At 41.3% G+C, this 23,069-nt stretch overlaps 1 protein-coding gene across 12 annotated transcripts in view; it reads right to left on the bottom strand.

The window, feature by feature from the left end:
• Positions 1–23,069, bottom strand: part of RCBTB1 (RCC1 and BTB domain containing protein 1) — an 82,740-nt gene that overhangs the window by 52,760 nt on the left and 6,911 nt on the right. For 11 of the 12 annotated variants that reach the window (XR_013537650.1, XR_012084949.2, XR_013537651.1 and 8 more), the window contains exons 2-4: positions 21,324–21,528; positions 19,345–19,495; positions 18,786–18,952 (exon numbers count right to left, since the gene is read on the bottom strand). Coding sequence is in view for 8 of the 12 variants with exons in the window: in XM_020796761.3 (XP_020652420.1) it covers positions 18,786–18,952; positions 19,345–19,495; positions 21,324–21,446 (441 nt within the window). In the remaining 4 variants the exon portion in view is untranslated. Of the gene's footprint in view, positions 1–18,785; positions 18,953–19,344; positions 19,496–21,323; positions 21,529–22,323; positions 22,347–23,069 lie in introns of those variants that run through there. The other variant, XM_072993322.2, reaches the window with a different exon arrangement.

Here is a 23,069-nt window from a genome sequence, read left to right as displayed (position 1 = left end):
AAAGCTAGAGAGAGGCACTTTGACCCAGGGGAGGAAGTGCTTTGGCTTAGGCCCTGCAGAGAGAACAAACTGCAGCTCAAATGGGCAGGACCGTATAGGGTCATTTCCAAGATGTCAGACCTGAACTACCTTATAGAGCATGAGGAGAACCAAGCAAGGAGGGTGGTTCATGTGAATGCCCTAAAACCCTACTACAGAGGGGAACAGAGGGTTTTATTTGCGATAAAAGCAGCTGAGAGTGAGGAAGCTGAATTACCCTTCTGGGAGGGTAGAGGGGAAGTAAAATACAACCCAGAGGAGGTAAAGATCAGTCCTGCACTCACCCAAGACCAGCAGCAAGAACTAAAAATGCTGCTCATTAAATATCAACAGGTGTTTTCCAACAAGCCGGGGATAGTGAAGGGAGTGATGCATCGGATCCACACAGGGGATGCACCCCCGCAGGCAGTATCCCCATACCGAGTAACGGGACCCTATAGGGACAAGGTGCGGAAGGAGCTGGACGAGATGCTTAGGGAGAACATAATCGTCCCCTCTTCTAGTCCTTGGTCCTCTCCGATAGTCCTAGTGGACAAGCCTGATGGGAGCATTAGGTTTTGTGTTGATTACAGGAAATTAAACCGCGTAACCACTCCTGATGCCTACCCAATGCCCAGGCTAGACAACCTGATTGAAACCATAGGGGGTTGTCGGTTCATCTCATCATTGGACCTGGTAAAGGGATATTGGCAATTAAGAATTGATCCCAGGGATCAAGAAAAGACCGCCTTTTGCAGCCCTTTTGGTCTCTATGAGTTTCGAGTCCTGAGCTTTGGTCTCAGAAATGCACCAGCCACATTCCAAAGGCTGATGGACCAGACCTTGGCAGGGCTCAGTGACTTTACTGTGGCCTACATTGACGACATAGGGATCTTCAGTAATACCTGGGAAGATCACCTGAAACACCTGGAGTTAGTGCTGCAGAGGTTAAGTGCAGCAGGGCTAACAGTAAAGGCGAGCAAGTGTCAGCTGGGTAGCCCAGAAATAAAATACTTGGGTCACATGGTAGGGGGAGGAGTGATAAAACCCCTGGAGGCCAAAATAGAAGCTGTTCGTGATTGGCCTAGACCCAACACCAAGAAAAAAGTCAAATCATTTCTTGGGTTGGTGGGCTACTACAGAAAGTTCATCCCGAGGTTTAGCGAGATTGCGGCTCCGCTGACCGATCTGACGAGGAAGAAGGCTGATGACCGCATCCCGTGGACCAGCGACTGTGAGGAGGCGTTCCAGAGGTTGAAGCAGGCGCTCATCAACTATCCAGTGCTGCGTGCTCCAGACTTCGACCGGGAGTTCATCATCTACACCGATGCGTCTAACAGCGGGGTAGGAGCAGTTCTTTGCCAGGAGGATGAAAATGGTGACCAGCATCCAGTGTCCTACCTGAGTAGGAAACTCCAGAAAGGTGAGAGACATTTGGCAACCGTGGAGAAGGAGTGTCTGGCCATAGTCTACGCGATCCAGAAGGCCAAGCCTTACATCTGGGGAAGACATTTTATTCTGTGCACTGACCATTCACCACTGCAATGGTTAAAGACAATGAAAACCCACAATAGCAAACTTATGAGGTGGGCTTTAAACTTGCAGGACTATGACTTTGAAGTGAAGGTGGTCAGAGGGTCAGTGAACTGTGTTGCTGACGCCTTGTCAAGAAGACCTGAAGAATGAAGACGGCGAAAGAAACATGGACTATATATATATATATTGATGACAAAAAGTTAAATGTACCTGTTTTTTGAACTTGGTTTGTATGAATAAAGGTAAATTGATGTAATGTATATGGTAAATGTTTAAATGCCTAATTGATATGGTTAACTTAGAATGTAAGTATAAGTAAGTATGATATTGTATGTATAACTGGTTTTGTGTGTTTTATCCAGGTTGTTTTTTGGGAAAAAGCACGTTAGCTTTCCCCCTACAAAACAACTTATAAAGAGGGGAGGTGTTACATACAGCACTGATGTTACCTGTCTGTCATGGGTTTGGAGGGAAAGTTCCATCCTATGGGGAGTGGAAGGCGGGACATCAGGAGGAGGGGCTGTACTGTATATATATGTGAAGCGTGTGTGGAGAAGTTTAGCAGAGGCGAAGCAGCAGCTGGGAAGAAGAAGCTGGTGTGGGAGTCTGTGTGTCAGACAGGGTACTACTGTGTGTCAGTCAGTACCAACCTGATAGGTTCAGGTGTCTGTATGGTTAGCCAGAACTGATAGGTTCAGGGTCTGTGCTTCAAGTTAAGTGTTCTGTGTGAACCAAACTGTGTGCATGTATGAATGAGACTAAGCCACGTTACTATATCTTATTCACCTGATCATTTTATTTTCCCTGTGTGTTGTTTTAAATAAACCTTATTCTTTTATTTGTTGAAAATCCATCCCTGGTCTGTGTGACTTCTTATAGGGAATGGTTGGTGGCAGCTTAGTTAACTGTGGCAGATCCCAGTAGGTCTGGGTTTGTCACACTAACCACCCTCGCGGGGGGCGATGCCACCACCGCTGCTGGGTCCAGGTCCTCATCTCAGCGCGGGGGGTGGAGGGGGCCTCGATCCTGGCTCCCAAAGGAAGGGTCCTCCCGTGCCAGCGCCTCCTCCTTCCTGGCGGAGCTGCGCTCAGTCCTTGGTCTCGCGGGGACGGCTCCCCTTCTCCTCCAGCCTTGCCATCTAAGTGCTGAAACAAGCTGCGCGGCTGGGCGAGTGCCGCTGCCACCCAATGGGCTCCTATGGGGACAGGGCGTGGGGCGTCAGCGGCCAGGTCCTGGGAAGCTGGGCCTGGCCCAGGCCACACCCGTTGTACCCACACCCACCCACCCTCCACCACGATCCACCTCCCCAGGTGCTGGAAGGAGAGGCTCCTCCTGGCCAGGGCACTCCAGCCACTGGCCCGGCACCTAAGCTTCCCTACGCTGCTGGCTGGGGCCCAGTGTCAGCTGCCCGCCATGGCTTGGGGAGCTCGGTTAGAGCGAGTGTGATCGGAGGAGGCTTGGAAATGCCTGGTAAGCTAAGGTCCTGCTTTTTGCTTTTTAAAAACTGTTCTGAGTGGGTTTTGCAGGGTGGTTTTGGACTGGGGGGTTATGTTTCTGTGCTGTGTTGTTATTTTTTTGTGATTTTTTTAGCAGTCCCAGCATGGGACTTGCTCTGATGTTTATTTTTGGGTTTTGTTTTGTTTTTTTGCAGCCCCAGCACCTTCGGGGCTTGCTCTGCTTAATTTTGGACTGTTGTTTGTTTTTTGGAGCCCCAGGGCCTACCTATGGGGTTTGCAGTGTTTTATTTTTATTTTATTTTTTGGGGGGGAGGGTTTGCCAGAATGGATTAATCACATTCCCATGGGAAATGGTGCTTCGACTTATGGCCATTTCGAGTTACGTCTATCTTCTGGAATGGATTATGGTCCTAAATTAAGGCACCACTGTAGTTCAGTTTCCCACTGTGCCTCACTGATAAGGTCTGGATTCGATGATTCATAGGGTCCCTTTCCAGCTCCTCAGTTCTAAGATTATTAAGATATTTTGTGAAACCATCTTCTAACATTCCTGGCCAACTGATGATCACATATGTTGCCCTAGTCAATCTGACAAGACTTTCAGGAGAACAAGCAGCCACAGATGGGATGATATTCAGAAGGCAGCCTGTGATATCCACCTATCCCTGTCAAAAGGCTCTGTCACTGCTTTTTTCTTCAAACAGAAGTAGGGATGGCACTGCACATTTTAGAATTATGGAATATATGAAATATAGGCAAAATTAAAAACAAATTAAAATGTTATGTAAATTAGATTATTCTTAAAATTATTTTTATTAAGTATAATTTGTTTATCTACAAAAAAACCAAACAAAATAATGCACCCCTCACCCCAGGGACCATCCATTAATATAATACATAGATATATTTTACAATGATTTTTCCTTCATTTTTTTTAAAAAAAACCTTATCCCTTCCAAAAATACATATATTCTTGACCTGACTTTTGCACTTTTCCTTTATTTAATATGCCATTTATGAAGTCACCTCGTATCTCATTAAATTTATTAATCTTTATCACTCCTTTTTAAAACTTAATTTCAGATGTCAGTTTATCATTAATCAGAATATTCCAGATTTCATTATATCATTCATGTGGTTCAAAAATCCAGTTCCTCTTCTATTTTCTTGCTATAAGTACTCAAGCAGGTGTTAGCATATTTATAATCATCTTTTTAAAAAGTTATTTATGTCATGGTTAGCTATTAATAACAATGCTGTTATTGCTGATGCTTCAATGTTGACTCCCAATATTTCTTCAAATTCTTTACAAACATCCCTCCAAATCCTTTGTATTAGTTCACATTCCCACCATAAGTGTAAATATGTACTTAATTCTTTATTTCATCTCCAACACATCTTGGAAAATTTAATCTTTTTTAAAAAATTATCGGTGTTAAATACCATTGTTTTATAACCATTCTCTTCTATTCTAACTGATGGTTTTAAAGACCCTTTTTCCAAAATCTGCCTCACATATTATTTAACCCTCCTAACTGATGTGCCTCTTCTGTAAATATTACCAATTCTACCCCCGCTTTTTCTTTTGCCTCGTTCTCGATATTCTTTATGATATGTTCACACTTTGTCAATTGCCTATCCTTTAGTTTAATTATTTCTCCTATTTTCAACCATTGTTCAAGATGGCGACCTGATAGCAGGAGGCTGTGTTTTTCCTCCTCCTGGGATGGCTTTTTCTTTTTGGTCTCTTTCCTTTTGCTTTCTTTGTTTATTCTTTGTTTCTTGCCTCCCTCCTTTGATGTTTTTTATTCTCTTATCTCTGCTGCAACAGCAACAAACATTAGAAGTACAATTGTTGCTGCTTCCACCACTGTCACCGGAGAGTAAGAACAACAACACCATCGCAGCTGCTGCCGTTGAGGAAACAGGCAGGCAGGTTGGAATACAGTGAGCTGGACTTCTCTGAGGGGGAAAGAAAAGGGAAGGAAGAAAAAGGACTCATTGAGGAGGTGTGGGACTGTTTGGCTGCCCGACCCTCTCCCCACCCTTTCCTCTGCTGTCCACCTGCTCCTGAGCTTCTGTATGCTGTCCCTGGTCTTGTGGTTACCTGGGCTCAATGTACTGTCTGTCTCGGTGGTCTTCTGTGTTTTTTCCATTGAGCTTGCAGCTTTGCTTGGGCGAGCTTCCTGGCTCGAGCAACCTGGCTGGGCGGTGGTGCTCCACCAAGGTTGTTTTAACACCCACTGCGTTTGGGGTGTCTCAACGCCCGCTTCCCGATCTCCACTGCCACCACTGCAAGGTACAGACCAAGCTCTACTGGTGGCTGGGAGTTGTACTTCATCTGGGAGTGTGTGCTGGCCTTACATTGCCACCGAGGCCCTGCGCTCCTCAGCGAAGAGGACCACCATCTGGCACCTAATGTCTGTATGTGCTGCAGTGAATGTGGACGCACTGGGATTGTGATTATTCCGTCTGCCAAGCGCTCCCACCGGACACCTACATGCTTGTGCGTGGATGCTCGGTCAGCCGCGACAACAAGGTGGCCCTTAAGATCTGGAAGTCAAGCGAACTCAACATGGGCCTTGCTTTTGGCCACGATGATTCTAAGTAGCCGTTGGCCTATTTCAAGGTTTCTTGCACCTATGACAATTATGACTGGGTCCGGACCTTGCAGTACCTAACACCTAAGCATGCTTTGGGAGTGGTTTGAGCAGGGGGAGAAATTGTGTGTGTGTGATTTTGTTTTTTTTTTTTCTTTCTTTCTCCGTTCCTTTATTTTTTTCCCTTTATTTACTTTTTCTTTTTCTGGGTGTGACGGGGGAGTGACTTCTTGTTTTTATTCCCTTTCTTTTTAAAGTTTTAACTTTTAAGTTGTTTATTTGATTATTGTTTAATTTAAATGTGTATTTCTATTTTATGGTTTGGATTAATTTTGTTAACCTTGTTACCACTGTATTGTTTACTTTTATTAATTTGGTACATTTTTTGGTCTTTTCTTTTTCTTTAACATGGAGTGGAAGGCTAGCGGGGGTCCTCTGAACATCTGAGTGATTATGGGCAGAAGGCGGTATGGCGACGGCACAGTTCCTACTCATTTCAGAAGAACGGTAAACAGATGTTTGAAGGCTGTTCACTGTTCTGGCACTGTGACCAACTGTCAATCTTGAGGTAGTCAGATCAGTCATCCCTTCACTCTAAATCTGGTGCTGTTGAATGCCAGGTCCATACGCAACAAATTCCAGATTATCCAGGACCTCATTCTGGAGGAGGATGCAGACCTGGCATGTATAACCAAAACTTGGTTGGGTGGGCAAGGGGGTGTTCCCTTGACTCTTGCCTGTCCTCCCGGTTATGCAGTCCAGCACCAGGGTAGACTGGAGAGAAGAGGGGAGTAGCCATTGTTTATAGAAACACTCTGGAGGTTGTTAGGCGCTCTATGGTGGTGAAGCCAGGCCTGGAGGCCCTCCATGTGTCAACTGGGGCCAGGGATGGTATTGGGAGCTTGCTGGGTTACTGCACTTCCCGTGACCCAGCAATTTCCTTATCGGAGCTGGTGGACTTTGTCTCCGTGGCACTGTTGGAATCCCCAAGGTGGTCTTGGGTGATTTCAACATCCATGCGGAGGCAGAGATTTCTAGTCTGGCTCTTGAGTTCTTGGAAACCATGGCTTCCTTGGACATGTCCCAACATGTTAACGGCCCCACCCACGTGGGCGGTCACATGCTAGACCTGGTGTTCTCCACTGAGTAGTGGTATGATGGTAACTGACCTTGTGTCAGTTCCCTTGTCATGGTCAGATCACCACCTAATAAAATGTAACCTCTTAGTGGCTCTCCCTCTCCGCAGGGAGCAAAGACCTATTTTAATGTCCGCCCTCGAAGGCTACTGGATCCTATAGGATTCCAGGACTTCATGAGAGGGATTATGGCTGATCTGACTGGCGCTCCTGTCGAGGCTCTGGTTGATGGCTGGCTTGACGCCGCTACTAGGGCTGTTGACACAATAGTTCCTAAGCGTCATCTCCATTGCAGAGCTCAGCCAGCACCTAAGTTTATCCAGGAGCTGCGAGCTATGAAGCAAAACAGAAGGAGGCTAGAGTGCATTTGGAGACAGAACCCAACAGATTATAATCGGAAAACTGTCAGGATCACAACTATTACCTTACTAAGGTGAGGGCTGCCAGTCGAGCTCACTTTGCTGTCCGGATAAGCGAAGCTTTAAATCAGCAGGCGGAACTTTTTCATGTAGTCTGCAATCTATCCGGAATTGGTCTAAGTGACAGGCCTCCTACTAGTATTTCACCTGACCAATTTGCAGCATTTTAAAAATCTAAAGTGGAGGCCATCCGCCAGGAGCTCTCTCCTTTTTTGGAACACAGTAGATCAAGCAGAGATGTCCAGCCTTGCCCAGTGAGACTCAATCTCTTTCAGCCTGTGACGCCAGATATGGTGGATGAAGTGCTTGACCACTGTAATGCCACCACCTCCTCCCTTGATCCTTGCCCGCCTGGCTAATCAAAGCAGCCAGGCCTACAACAACTGAATGGGCCATGGCAATAAATATTGGGTCTCTACAGGAGGGCAATGTTCCTCGTTAGGCCCATAAGGAAGAAACCAAGTTTGGCTGCGGACAACATTGGCAATTGTAGGCCCGTTGCCAAGGTTTCTTTCCTCAGCAAAGTGGTAGAGAAGGTGGTGGCTGACCAGTACTGCCTGGAGGCTGTACTGCAATGGATGCAGGAGAATGGTCTGAGGCTTTACCCAGACAAGAGGTCCTGAGGGTGGGTGGCCACTCCATTGGTGGTTTGGGAAACTCTCTTTTGGGGAAGTAATTCTCACCACAAAGAGTGAGGTTCGCAGCTTGGGAGTCCATCAGGATCTGACGCTCGCCATGGAAAGCCAGGTGGCATCAGTGGTCCGCTCTGCCTAATTCCATCTGTGGCAGATTGCCCAGCTGCGTCCCTATCTTGATGTTGGGGCCTTCACCACTCTGGTCCATCGGCTTGTTGTCTCGATATTAGAATGGAATTACCTTTGAGATTGATGTGGAAGCTTCAAATGGAGCAGAAAGCGGCGGCCAGACTTCTTACTGAGGTGAGAAAACATGAACATATCTCCCCCACTCTGGCTGCCTGTTTGTTTCTGCATTGATATCAAAGTGTTAATGATGACATATAAAGTCCTAAATGGCTTAGGACCTCGATATCTAACAGAATGCCTCCTCCCACCTAGATCTACCCGAATCACTCATTTTAGCCAGGAAGGGCGGCTGAGGGTTCTAACGCCAAGGGAGGCCCGGAGATAAAAAACAAGCAACCGGGCCTTCTCAGCAGTGGCCCCTCACCTTTGGAACAGCCTGCCCCCAGAGATCTGTCTGGCTCCACAGCTGGGTGTTTTTAAGAGCAAACTTAAGACCTGGCTCTTTAGGCAGGCTTTCCCTCTTGTCATCACTTGAATATTTTTCCCATCTTGAACCATATTACTACTGTTGTTTTTTATGTTATTTTTTACTCTATCTATTATTGTTAGCCACCCAGAGTAGACTTCAGTCTAGATGGGTGGGGCATAAATTTAATAAATAAAATAAATAAATGAAATTATTCCAGTTGTAACCAATTTAATTTAACCAATTTAAGTGAACTTTTGCAAAAATACCTCTTAATTGATGCTTATTTTTAATTTTATTCTTCCAAATCTTTATATTTACATACAGTGGAGTCTCGACTTACGTACGGCTCCACTTACAAACTTTTTGACCTACGGACTTCTCCAGCCGCAAAGTTTCACTTCGACTTGCGGCCGGAGAATCGACCTACAGACCAGAAGAGGGAGGCAGGAAGGAAAAGCGCCCAATTAAAATTTGGCGCTCTCCCCGCCTCCCCCTTCCAGTCTGTAGGCCGTAGGTCGTGCCTCCAGATGCCTTGCAGGGCTTCTCCGCCTTCATGGGAGGCATCTTGGAGAGCCCCCCACCGCCGATAGTGCTTCGGAGCCATTATCGGCGATGGGGAGGCTCTGAGATGCCTACCATGGTGCCGGAGAAGCCCTGCAAGGCATCCGGAGGTCCCCTGCCACCACAGTAGTCCAAGCATAGCTGGGATCACCCCGCGTTCTCCCAGCAGCAGCGGATGCGGGGAGCTCCGGATGCCTTCCAGAGAAGCCTTGGAAGGCATCTGGACATACCCCGCCACTGGGGACGTACGAAGGCCTTCCCTGCTGCCATGGGAGGCCTCTTGGAGGTCCCCCGCCATTGATAGTGCCTCCGAAGAACTATCGGCGGCGGCAGCAGCAGGGGACCTCGGCCTCTGGACATCCCCCCCGCCGATGGAGGCTTTCCCAGGGTGGATGGGCCTCCCAGGGGAGGGCTTCTCCCAGGAGGCCCGGTCTACTGCCCGGGAATGCCTGGTAGACCGGGCCTCCCAGGGGAGGTCTTCCGCCGGGAGGCCCGGTCTACTGCCTGTGAAAGCTTGGTAGACCCGGCCTCCCAGGGGAAATGTGTGTTTTAGCCTTCAAAAACTCTCCCCCCATCTTCTCTCTCTCTCTCTCTCTCTCTCTCTCTGTGTGTGTGTGTTTCACAGCACAAACCTTTGTCTGAGGGGTCTGTGTGTCCCCGTGATTACCTTCTTTCTTTCTTTCCCTCTTTTCCCTCCCTCCCTCCTTTCACCTGCCTTTGGCTTGGCTTGGTTTGGTTGAAAAAGTGAATTCCAGAGTCCTGCCCGTCTTTTTGCTGAAGAATTCTGTGGGTCAGAATGCTGGCTTGCAAAAACTGGGCTAAGGTGTGAATTCCAGAGTCCTGCCTGTTTTTTTACTGAAGAATTCTGTGGGTCAGAATGCTGGCTTGCAAAGACTGGGCTAAGGTGAATTCCAGACTCCTGTCTGTGTGCTAAACATGCTTTAAAATTGGCTTCATTGAAAAACCGATTTCAAAAGTGCTTTTAAATCTGTTCCCTGCCTCCCCCCTCCTTTCCTCTAGTAGTAGAATGCGGAATAACAGCTTCCCATTAGTTTCTATGGACGGAAAACAGCAGATACGGATTAAATGGTTTTCAATGCATTCCTATGGGAAATGCAGATTTCACCTGCAAACTTTTCGACCAATACGGATTAATTCCGTAAGTCGAGACCCCACTGTATCTGTATTCTTTTAATTTGGTTTTTTATTGTATTTTTCTACTTTTCTACCCATTATAACCAGAGTGATTTATTACAATATATTCAATTCATTTAATCTTATCTTGTACTCTCTAACATAATATTAATCTATTCTACTCAATCTATTCTATTTTACTCATCTCATGAGAAGAGAAGACTCCTTGGAAAAGATCTTGATGTTGGGAAAGTGTGAGGGCAAGAGGAGAAGGGGACAACAGAGGATGAGACAGTGTCATCGAAACAACAACATGAATTTGACACAACTCCAGGAGGCAGTGGAAGATAGAAGGGCCTGGCGTCAGAGCACAAAGAGTCGGACACAATTAAACGACTATGATTCTTCTTAAATCGGTGCAGATTCCATCCAGGTGTAAAGAAGTTCCCATTTATTATTATACAGTCTATCATTTAGTGTATCTGTCAAAATACCCATTTTTGCTAGTTCCAAAATCTTTTCAGTAAATTCCTTCTTTGTCAGGACTTTTGTAGTCTTCCATTTACTGGCATACATAATTCTTGCTGCAGTTATCACCTGTAAAGTCAGGTAAGTCTTGTTTTTTTTCAAGCGTAGCTGGTAATATATTCAATAAGAAAATTTCTGGTGTTAAAACAGTTTTAATCCATAAAATTTCCTCTACCATTTCATGAATCATTTTCCAAAAGTCCTTGGCCCTACTGCACATCCACCACATATCAAAGAAACTCCCTACTTTCTCTTCACATTTCCAGCACTTATTAGAAACATTTTTATACATTTTTGTTAATTTCTCTGGTGTTATGTACCATACATAAAACATTTTGTATACATTCTTTTAGATTTATAGATTTGGTCACTTTAATATTTTGTTCCCAAATTTGTGACCAGGTACTTAGGTCAATATTATGACCTACATTTTGAGCCCACTTTACCATACAATCTTTCATAATTTCATCTTCCATTTTTTGCTTCATCAAAGTATTATATAAACCTTTAATCAATTTTCCTCTAAGTATAGCAACCCCTTATCCAGGGGTATTTTGTCTTTCTGAAACCCTGTAGCTTTATCTTTTACATATCTTGATTTCAAGAAATTTATCGACCACCAATCTAAGACAATATCTTGTTCTGCCAATTCATCTTTGTTCTTCAAATTAAAATTATTATCTAACATCTTGCCATATCTCCTATTTTTAACTTTGGTTGTTCTTGCCAGGTCAGAGAACGCTTCTGGTGGAGCTACCCATAATGGTATCTTTGTGCCTTAACTCTCTTCAAGACCCACAACAGAGCTCTCCTGATCAAATGTGAATTAAATATTCACATTGCTTATCATCTTGGTACCACATGTGAGTTCTTCTTCTTCTTCTATTTATTTATGTATGTATGTATGTATGTATGTATGTATGTATGTATGTATGTATGTATGTATGTATGTATGTATGTATGTATGTATGTATGTATGTATGTATGTATGTATGTATGTATGTATTGATTTGATTTGATTTGATTTGATTTGATTTATACCCCGCCTATCTGGTCTACTCGACCACTCTAGGCGGCTTCCAGTATAGGATAAAACAATAAAACACAAGAACATTACATAACCATTTGATACAGTTACAATAAAATAGAGTGAGAATAAGAAGGAATAGAAAGAAAAGAAATCAGGTATTGACTGGAGGGAAGGCCTGGATGTACAACCATGTTTTTAATTGGGTTTTTAAGATTCCCTTCAATTCATGCCCTTCAATTTTTAAGAGTCTCCCATTTTGCAAAATAATCCATTCCCTCACCTAGGACAGAACTGCTGCTCTACAATAGTTCATCCAATCTGGTAGACCAAACCCTCTTCTTTGTTTATTATCTTGAAGAGCCTTCTTCGCTATTTCCCTTCCCAAGCAAACTTTGTCATTATCTTATTCAATTCTTTGAAAAAATCTTGTTTCAATAGTATTGGAACTGTCTGAAAGAGGAAAATTACAGTCGTGCCCCGCTTTACGACTGCCCCGCATTACGCTGGACGGTGAGTTTTTAGCTCATTGGAACGCATTAACAGGTTTTAATGCGTTTCAATGGGTTTTTTATTTTCGCATTACGACGTTTTCATTCTACAGCGATTTCGCTGGAACGAATTAACGTCGTAATGCGAGGCACCACTGTATCTTCAGTAATCCACTCATTTTTATTGCGGCTATTCTACCCATTAAAGACAATTAGAATTTAGACCATTTCTGCAAATCTACTTCGATTTCTTTCATTGCTTCCCTATAATTGTCCTTCATTAATGTACTTGGTTTTTTGTCATAATAATTCCTAAGTACCTAACCTTGCACGTTTCTTGACATCCAAAGTGTTTTTATAATTCTTTTTTCTTCTTTTGTCACATTTTTCATCAACATTTTTGTTTTTTGTTTATTTATTTTAAGACCGGACATACATCTAACATTATTACTAAATCAGCAGCACAGGCTTAAATTTTGAATTCTTCTCCTTTAACCTTTAAGTCTTTGATTCTCTTATTCTTTCTGATTTGTTGATTCAGAATTTCTAGCATCAGAATAAACAATAGAGGGGATAGCGGGCATCCTTGCCTTGTGCCTTTCTCAATTTGAATTGTTTCAGTCAGCTCTCCATTTACTTTAATTCTTGCTTCTTGTTTAGAATATATTGCTTTAATTTCTCATATAAACTTCTCTCCAACTTCCATTAACTGCAACTGTGTCAGCCAAAAAATTCAATTCATATTGTAAAGGGCCTTCTCTGCATCGAAAAATATCAATGTCATCTGTTTTTCTGGGTGGATTTCATAGTATTCCAAGACATTCAATACTATCCTGATATTATTTTTCATTAGTCTTTTTGGTAAGAATCCTGATTGGTCCTTTTGCATAATCTGCACCAAAACATTTTTCAATCTAGTTGCTAATACTGACGCAAAAAAATTATAATCTACATTCAATAACGAAATTAGTCTATAGTTCTTAATTTCTGATTGATTTGTACCTTCTTTATGTATCACTGAAATTATTGCTTCTTTTCAGGAAATGGGAATTTTTTCTATTTCTATTTCTTCTCTTAATTCCTTAAAGGATAATCCTAAAACCTCAAAATTATTGTAATATTCAGCCGGTATTCTATCGCTTCCTGGAGATTTATTTTTCTTTTATTTTCTAATAGAATAGCTTCCACAACTTCACACATCGTTATTGAAGAATTCAGGATCTCTTTATATTTTTTAGATAATTTCTTTAACTGGAACTTCTGTAAATATTCTCTTTGCTCTATTATTGATTTCCCTGGTTCTTTATATGGCACCTGATAACAATTCTTGACAATTTTTTTTATTTCCTTCTGTTTCCATTTAGTCTCTTCTTCCTAGTTTTTAAGGTTTATAATTTGGTTTCTTGTTTGTTTTTTTCTCAGTCTATAGGAGTGAGAAATAAATTGCTTTTTCAAATAAATTTTGTTTTGCTTATTTTATCTTTATTGCCATTTCTGATGTCCATCATAAATTTATTTGATTTTGTACTAATTTCATATTATCTACTAGTGTTTCAATTGAGCTATTTTGCTTTGACTGTTGTTCTAACTGGAAAAGTTTTATCTCCAATTCTTTGTATTTTTGTACTTTTTCCTTTTTTTGTCTTGCTGCATGCTGAATAACGATCCCTCTTAGCTTTGCATTTCCAGCATGCCATACTGATCTCATTGGCACATCTGAGGTTTTATTTTCCTTAAAGAACCAAGACATTTCTTGCATAACTTCTTTCTTTAAATCTTGATTTTGCATTTAAGTTCATTCTCCAAAGCAATGTTTTGTTTTGTATATTCAGTTGTAAAAAACTGGGCTGTGATCAGCAAAAGTTCTTGGCAGTACAGTGGTGCCTCGCTTAGCGAGGTTAATCCGTTCTGGATTAACCCTCGCTCAGCGAATCCATCGTTAAGTGAAATAAAAAAGCCCATAGGAACGTATTAAAACTGATTTAATACGTTCCTATGAGCTTAAAACTCACCGTTCTGCGAGTTTCCTCCATTGCAGCGGCCATTTTGGATGCCTCGTTAGCGAGGCAAAACAGCGGTCACCATTTTGTTTTAGCGGCGGCCATTTTGGAACCGCCGATCAGCTGTTCGCTATGCTTTGATCGCGTCTGCGCGATCATCGCATAGCGAAAAAAGCCCATAGGGGCCATCGCTGAGCGAATGCTCCGGGACCCCTCGTTGTGCGGTTTCATCGCATAGCGAAGCGTTCGCTATGCGAGGCACCACTGTATGTCTATGGTCTTCATCACTTTTATCCAACTTAATGGGATCCAGCATATCTTATGCGAATTTGAATAGAATGTATAATCTTTTTCTTTTAGATGTGTTGCTCTCCATGCATCTACCAAATGAAACTTTTCTGCTATAGACTAAAAGGTTTTAGATAGTATAGTGCTACTTTTCCCCGTTTTCCTAGTATTTGCATGTTCATGTCCAGTTTTCTATCCAGAACTGCATTGAAATCCCTTACACAGTAAATATCTTTGTACTCTTTATCTGCCAACTCTTTTTGTAGTTCTTTGAAGCATTTTTCTTGATTTTTATTTGGAGCATAGATATTCACTATCAATGTTTTTTCCTTCCCTCGTTGAATTTTTACCATCAATATTTTTCCATCTTGTGATGCAAAAATTGGTTTAGGTTTCAAATACTCTTTTATAAATGTTGCCACCCTTCTTTTTTTTTCTTTATTGTCTGAGGTTGCAAAGAGCCTAATTTTGGTATTTCAAAACATTTCAAGTCTTTTTATATGAATTTCTTGTATGCATGTAACATTCACATTCAGTTTCTTAAGCTGATTTTTCCCCATTTTTCAGGTGTATTCAATCCATTAATGTTAACTGAGATTAGGCTCAGTTGATTTTTAGACATTTCCTGTTTGCTTACTACCTCTGTGGTCCTCCCTCTTCCTTGTAGATCTGGTTTGAATCTGTGCTACTTCTTTGTTTTTTTCTGCCTCTTTAGATTCCTCCTCCTCTTCTCTTCAGATTCTTCTTTGCTTTCCTGAGCTAATTCTGAGTCTACTGATTTCCTGCCTTCTCTTGTATCCTTCCTTTGAACTTCTTCCTCTTTTCTCTTCTTCTCCTTTCTTCCTCCATATCCAACCAGGAAAGCCTCTGCTTTATCCATAGTATTTATATATTGCTGTGGACCTTGATAGTGGAATTGCACACCTTTTGGGATGATCCATCAATAACTGATCTGCATTTTCAGCAAAAATTCTGTTAACTATTTATAATCTACCCTTTTATTTCTGCCTCTCCAGGGAATATCCTTTAACATTTTGTAATCTTAACCTTTCCAGACCAACTATTTCTCTTTTAGATTTGCCAGAACTTGATTTCTAAAACAGCTCCTTAAAATTTTTACATGAATCTCTCTGGGCTTGCAATTGTTTCTTGTATAGACTGTTGAGACCGGCCATACATTGTCCAAATTCTGTTGTATTTCTTCAGGGGCCAATTCTATGATAGAAATGAGTTACTGTGTTATTATTGCTCTTAAATCCTCTTCCTGTTCCTCTTCTTTGTTTTGGAAGCGAAATATATATGAGGTCTTTTTGCTCTCCCAATAAATCAAAGTTCTTTCGTCTTGTGTTATTTTTAAATCTTGCACCCTCACATTGTGCTCCAATTCAGCCAGCCTATTTTCTTTCATATTAACTTGCTTTGTTGGCTTCAACATGGTTTTCCTGTTTTTCAAAATTTTCTGCTGATTCTCATTCACTTGGGTTCCCAAATCCTCTTCCTTTTTTGTCTAAAGCTTGTATATCTTGTCTAATTTGTTGTGCATATCTATCCAGTTCAGAAGGAAAAAGACTTGCATTCTCTGTTCCATCTGTCTTAATTCAGAATCATATGTCATAAACTTTGTGACACCTGATTCAATTTGGGGACTCACTTTTCCTACCTGTTTCCCCCTCTGTGCCATTATAATTTCAATTAAATTTGTCTATCTTCAAAATTATGAATAAGTATATAACTTCCTGCTACCTTCATCTATATATCTTTGTTTTCCCTATTAGTGTAACAAAACCATATTAGTAATATTAGCACATTTAAGTCTAATCAGTTACACAGATTTAACAGATTTGGTACTCCCAACTTCGGAATATATTCCGATATATCAGAGTAAACAAAAAAGAAAAGAAAAAGAAACCTTGCAAAAACTTGCTATAATCTAGATGTCCAACAGATGGTGCTATTAATATCTAAAGTTCAGAACATCCAAAATCAGGAAAGCAAAATCACAATCAAGCAGTTCACCACAATAAATTTCCAGATATATAACTCAGAGAAGTGGGAGGGGAAATTGATTTGAAATCCAGTTTTGTATTCCCAAATCCACAACAATTATAATCCACAAATTAATATAAGGGCAAGCCAACGTACCAAAATAAACAAACAAACAAAAACAAATTTGTAATCCACAGTTAATGTTTCCGTCTGACTGTAAACTCCAAGGACTTCTTGGCCAGATATTATGTAGCAAGTAAAATGAAGTTTAGAATTTCTGTGCTTTCTCCCCAACTGCATTTGTAACTTGGCACTGTCTTGAGAAATATAATACAGATATGCAGTTCTTCTCTATTTTTAACGATACGAGTTTGGATACTTGCCAGTTTCAAGATAAACCACCGACTTCAGAAAAGGAAAGCCTGACGTTGTTTGTTCCATTTAGATAAAAATAGCAAAAGCAATTTTCATTATGTCCCCAAAAGGCTCAGAGAGGAGAGGACATATTATTTTTAATTGCTTTTCTCTCTTTTTCTCACTCTCAAAGTCTAATCACTCCTCATTTCTGCCTTCAACTATAAAAAAGTTCAGATATGTATAATCTCCAAAGCGATGCCCAGCAGTTTCTTGTTTAAAAGTCTAATTTCTTATCTTTAATGAGCCTCTTTACCCCAGTCATCCAATTTCTTCTTCTCTAATCACTCTGGAACAAGAGTTCAGGGTACTCATAAATTGTGTTGTGTCTGCAGCATGGCGACCGATGCTCGATCCAGATAACAGCTTGTTGAGACTTTTGGAGCAGACAAGCAGATTCCTACACCTATCTGCTCCCAGTTGGTCCCAATATCTTCTGCAGTGTTCTCTCTTCTGATGACACCCACAGTGGAGCATTTCAGCCCCTTATCTGGTCGATAGAAAGGGATGCCTTCTCAGAGGCACTACCTCCCCTGCTCTGTGACAAGCCCCAATTCCCCTCTTTTTAATTTGTTAATCAACTCTTTTATCCCATACCTTGGAAAATTCTCTGACTTTGCCACCAGTATTAAAGGGGATATTCCAGGCCATAAAACCTGTATCCATTTATTCCAGATCTCAAGTACATTCTTTATAATCTTTTGAATCTTTTTAATGGTTGCTTAAATATTTTTTTTTAATTAGACTATTTTTGACCAGAATTGAGCTACTTAAATAGAATTATCTTGGTGATTTGCTAGATCGTCCTTTGTATACTTGGTGGGACATAAATTGCATACACTTAAGTGCTGCATTGATTGAATTTCTCCAGGGGCACACACACACACATTGTCCTGCATCAAGTAGCCCCATTTCAGTGTGATGACCAAATACTCTGGGTTAGGACAATATTCCAAAATCTTGCCTTCCTGGATAATCTATGCCAGTCATCACTGGGTCAACATGAGAAGAGATTCATTGGCCAGAATCCTAATGCTGATTCACACTTGCATAAGGGAAATCGTACAAGTCTTGGCGCCAAATTGCTGCACACTAATGAGATGTTGGCTCCAGTCCTGGGCATCTAGGAACACAACCAGCATCTCATTAACGATAGTCTATTTGCTGAAAAGACCTGTGTAATTTCCCTTAGAAAAACATAAGTTGGCATAAGGATTTTCGTTTGTGAATCTAACTCCCATCTCTTAAAATTCTACAGTGCAATCAGGATTTACAACACCTGAAAGATATCATTGCCAAAAATCATAGCACTCCTACGCCATGCAATTTTTTGAAATGTTATATCCAAAGTATTTCCAAAGCTCACTTATCCAAGCTGTCCCCAATAGATAGAGCTACTGAATCAATGGATCTTACGTAAATGTTGATTTCAGTCAGTCTGTTATAGCCGAATCTGTTATAGTTGGAAATAACAATTTGATTTGACAAACACACATTGTTATTTTTGCTCTGAGAAAATGAATGGCATGCTTTGTTGTTTTAGCTCCAAAATGTTTGGATAAAAGGTTTTGTTGAAAACAAGTATTAATATAAAGAAACAGCTCCAGGTCAACTAGTTTAGAGCAACCCAATGCTTTATACTTCTTTTCACTTAGCTTTCTATCTACCTTTGAACTCTTGTGACATATTTTCACAAGTCATAATAAAAGCTCTCTCACATAAAAAATTTGTGTGACCACCTCCCTTTCACAAACAAATTAACTGTACATCATATAGCATGTTATTCTCCAAAGTAAGATTTCAGTCTGAAGCATTCCACTAAGGAAATTCAATGAAATGATTAAAGGCAGTATACTATTCCCCTTTCAATAGCAGGCTCTAAACACCTAACATCTGAAGAATTAAAATATATTCAACTGCAAAGGTTTTAACAACTAATTAAAAACAGAAAACTTACATCTCCATCAGATGACAGTGCCATAGAATGATGTGAGCCACAAGCTACTTCAGTTACTTTCTTAATTAGCAAATTGGTACAGACTTGAATGGGTGTGACACCTTGGTTGGTGGTCCCGTTCCCCAGTTGACTGTATCCATTGTGTCCCCAGGCATAAACTTCACCATCTGTACAGGATACAAAAGCACTGATTCCCTTATAATTATGTTTGTTTACCTACTCCTAGATGCTGGTTCTTAATTCAAAATTACATCAGAACCAGATATATGTGACTACTTGAATTTAAACTTCAGTTCTTCTACTTCCAACCACCACCATACTCTACTAATAATGGCATAACCACTGGATAATGGCATACTGTATACAGACACACACAATTAGATTACAATCAAATTTGGTTTATATTACATGTAAATGTTTAAAACCGCACCCACACTCTCTAAAAATAACACAAAGCATTCAACTTCAGAGCCAGAGAGCTAAGAATGAAGAACCACTCTCCAGTCCGCATGTGTTAGAGTGCACAAGTAGTGTGGCTAAGGAAGAAGAGGTTTCTTACCTTCTGTACTGAGAACCACATGTGGCCCACTTCCATAACTGAGACTATGAATCCTCTTTCCACATAACGTTTCAAGTTTCTTTGGTACAATGGTACTTTGGTTATCTCCAGTTCCCAGACAATTACTACAATTTAGTCCAAAAACAAAAACCTGAAGAAAAGACCCATTTCTTTTAATTTTTAAGATACAGAGTTTTTTGAAATATAAACTTGGTCTGCAATGAAAGTTAGATACAATAAGTATGAAATGTCTCACAATTAGAGATGGGGGTATTCTGATTCATATACTACTTATTCGTATTCTACCTATGAATACAAATATCCCCTGGGGCCAGACCATTCACTCACATGTCCAGCAGTGGCAGTGGCCACCCTCATCCTTCCAGTTGTGCCTGGAGTGCTACTTTCTTCCCGCTCGCTCAGCTGGCCATTCCAGGCAGGAGGAGGGAGGAAAAGTCTCCCCGGATGGCTGCTGAGTGGCCAGCAGAGCAGGAAAACAGCAGTGCTCTGGGAGCAATTGGAAGGATTAGCAGGACTGTCACTGAATGCACGAGTGGACGGTCCAGCCCTAGGGGCCAGATCTTCATTAAGTCCAGCTGTGCAGGGATATTCGTATACAAATACCCCCATCTCTACTCACAATCTCAAGCTGAAGCAGAGGCATCAGAGATGGAATATCTCAAGGCCTCAAAATGTTTGGAGTACAATGTCATCAGTACACAAGTGGCATACAACTCTACCTGCATCTGTAAATATTTTTGGATATACAGTTTGAGACCCAGAGAAGGCAGCAGTGCTGTGGGTAGGAATACGTCGTTTTTGAGGGGAGGTCCAACTTCCATAATTCTCCAAAGAGTCCCCAAGATTTTAGCTCTCAGACCCAAACACACCCATCCCAAATCCCCAAAGTCTTTCTCAGGATAAAAGGAATCCAAGGGGGCCTTGGAATCTGCACCAGAGGGGGGAGTGAAGTTTTCAATAAGTGACGAAAAGGCCACAGATGATAAGATCATCACCCTTGTGCACACAAGGCTGTGCTCACAGGATTTCAGACATTCTGTGCCACTTACATTGTCTATCTATTCATTTCCAGGCCTAATTTAAACTGTTGGTATTAGACTTTAATACCCTAAATCAGTGGTGGCGAACCTTTTTGGGCTCGTGTGCCCAAAATGGGGGGGGGGGGGGAAGTTATCGTGGTGGCAATGGGCCCAGACCCGGAAGTGGTGGTTTAAGGGGGAATCATGGTGATGGACCCGGAACTGGAAGTTGCAGTTTAAGGGGGAATCATGGCGACGGACCCAGAAGTGGCGGCAGAAGGGGGAATCTAGCCTGCAGCGGCCTCATGAGGTTTGACTGCGCAGAGGGGATGGGAGGGCAGGGGGAGTAGCAATGTATGGATAGCATGCCAGAAGGGCTCCGCGTGCCAGCTGTGGCAGGCGTGCCATAGGTTCGCCATCACTGCCCTAAATGATTTAAGGCCAGCTTACCTTTAAAGGCTGCCTACACTTGTAAGAGCTTGTACTGCACAGTATTTTAATGTATTATGCATTTAGTTGTATCTATTACTATTATTTATTATATTGTTTCTTATTTATTTTGTGTGTGTTTTCTATAATGGTGTAATCTCCTTTGTGAGAACTTTACTGTGAAAAGCAGGCAACAGCAATCATGAATTTGTATGGTCTTTTTATGTAATCGAGGGACTGTCAAGTCATGATTAACAATTTCTCCCCTATTTTTCAAGTGAATGAACAATAATTACTGCTCATGCAACTCAACAGCAATATTTTCAATTCTAGAGGATACTCAACATTTTTTTTAAAAAACTCTTTTTTAATCTGTTTAATATTAACAAAATTTGGAAATCATGTACCCTATTTTTACTTTATAGACAAGATATCCAAACAATTTTATTTTAAAACATTGAGCTACTTAAACTATGGAGATACATCTATATGGCTCTGTTATAATCTTACCTCATCATTGTGAGTTATGTATATAGCTTCATTGGCAGACGTTCCAAACACACACGCTTTCCGGATAGTTGCTATTTCTTGAGGTGAAAGCAATGTAAATATTGGCCACTTTCCTACATCCATCACAAATCTTCCTGCACTTCATACCAGACTTATAAATAAGTTGGTGTTTCAGCTATCATTTAAAATAAACTCACAGAATCATCTGGAATAGAGGAAAAATATTCTTATGATTACCGAATGTGAATACCCTCTGAATGCCAAGTGCAATCTCCCTGAGGCAACTCAGAACTGATAGGCTCCCATGAATACCAAAGCACTGTCGTATCATGTCATTGTAGAACTGTGACTGCTCAACAATAGGTTGGAGAGGAAAAGGATTATTTTGCCTCAGTTTGTTCCAAGAAAAAAAAAAGTTAAATGTAAAGTTTGGGAGTTACAAAAACAATCTTACTCTTATTGTGGAGTGAGTAAATTGTTTTTTATGATTCCCAGTTGGCATAATGGATAGAGTGACGGATGAAGACGTTAGCGACGGAAACTCACTGGGAAAGTGGAACTGGTAAAACAACTCCTCAAATTTTTCTTACCTTGAAAGCCCTATTTGGGTCTCTACAAGTCAGTTCTGACTTGACAGCACATAACACAAAATGCTTTCTAAGAAACCCCTAACTCAAAATGCCAAGTACAAAATATTACCATAGAATCAAAGAATCAAGGGGCTGGAACGAGCCTAGAGTAATCTTAATTGATTAGATAGGCGGGATATAAATAAAATAAATAAATAAATAAATCAAGTCAAACCCCCTGCTCAATGCAGAAATCCTAATTAAAGGATATCTAATAGATGGCTGTCTAACTTTCTCTTGAACGCCTCTAGTGTTGGAAAGACAATTAGGAAGTTTTTCCTTGTACAGTATTCAACTGAAATCCGGCTTCCAGTAACATGAGCCCATTATATTGTGTTCTGCATTCTGGGGTAATCAAGAACAGATCCTACCTCTCCTTTCTGTGACAATATTTCAGGTAGTAGAAGAGTACTATCCTATCTCTCATCTTCCTTCATAGTGCTTGGTTTCCATTCTTCTGATCATCCTTGATGCCCTCCTCTGAACTTGTTCCAGTATGCTGGCATCCTTTTAAAAGTGCAGTTTCCAGAACTGGACACAGTACTCAAGATGAGGCCTAAGCAGTGCCAAATAGAGAGAGACTACTAACAGCCTCACGAGATTTGGAGACTACGTTTCTGGTAATGCAACCCAAGATAGCATGTATCTTTTTTGCCCTCACATTGTACTGTTAACTCATATTCAGCTTGTGATCTACAGCAATTCCAAAATCCTTCTCACTCATCGTATTTTATTTTATGCCAAGCTTGTAACTGTGCATTTGGTCCCACATCCCACTAAATGTAGATCTTAACTGTTAAATTTTATTCTGTTGTCTTCAGCCTGGTGCTCAAGCCTATTGAGACATTTCTGAATGTCATTCTGACTTCCAGCGTATTAGCTATTTCACTCAATTTTGTGTAATCCACAAATATGATAACCATTCCCTCATCCAACTCATTCATAAAAATGTCAAAGAGCACTAGGCCCAGGACTGAGCCCTATGTTACTCCATTTATTATCTCTTCTCATTCTGGATATTCTGTAACCAACTGTGTATTTACCTGATAGTAGTTCCATCCAGCCCACACTTAGTCTGCTAATTATGGAACACTTTGTCAAAGGCTTTGCTGAAGTC

The sequence above is a fragment of the Pogona vitticeps genome, chromosome 1 (assembly GCF_051106095.1).
Source record: "Pogona vitticeps strain Pit_001003342236 chromosome 1, PviZW2.1, whole genome shotgun sequence".
Lineage (NCBI taxonomy): Eukaryota > Metazoa > Chordata > Lepidosauria > Squamata > Agamidae > Pogona > Pogona vitticeps.
This window is presented reverse-complemented; position numbering and strand designations above follow the sequence as displayed.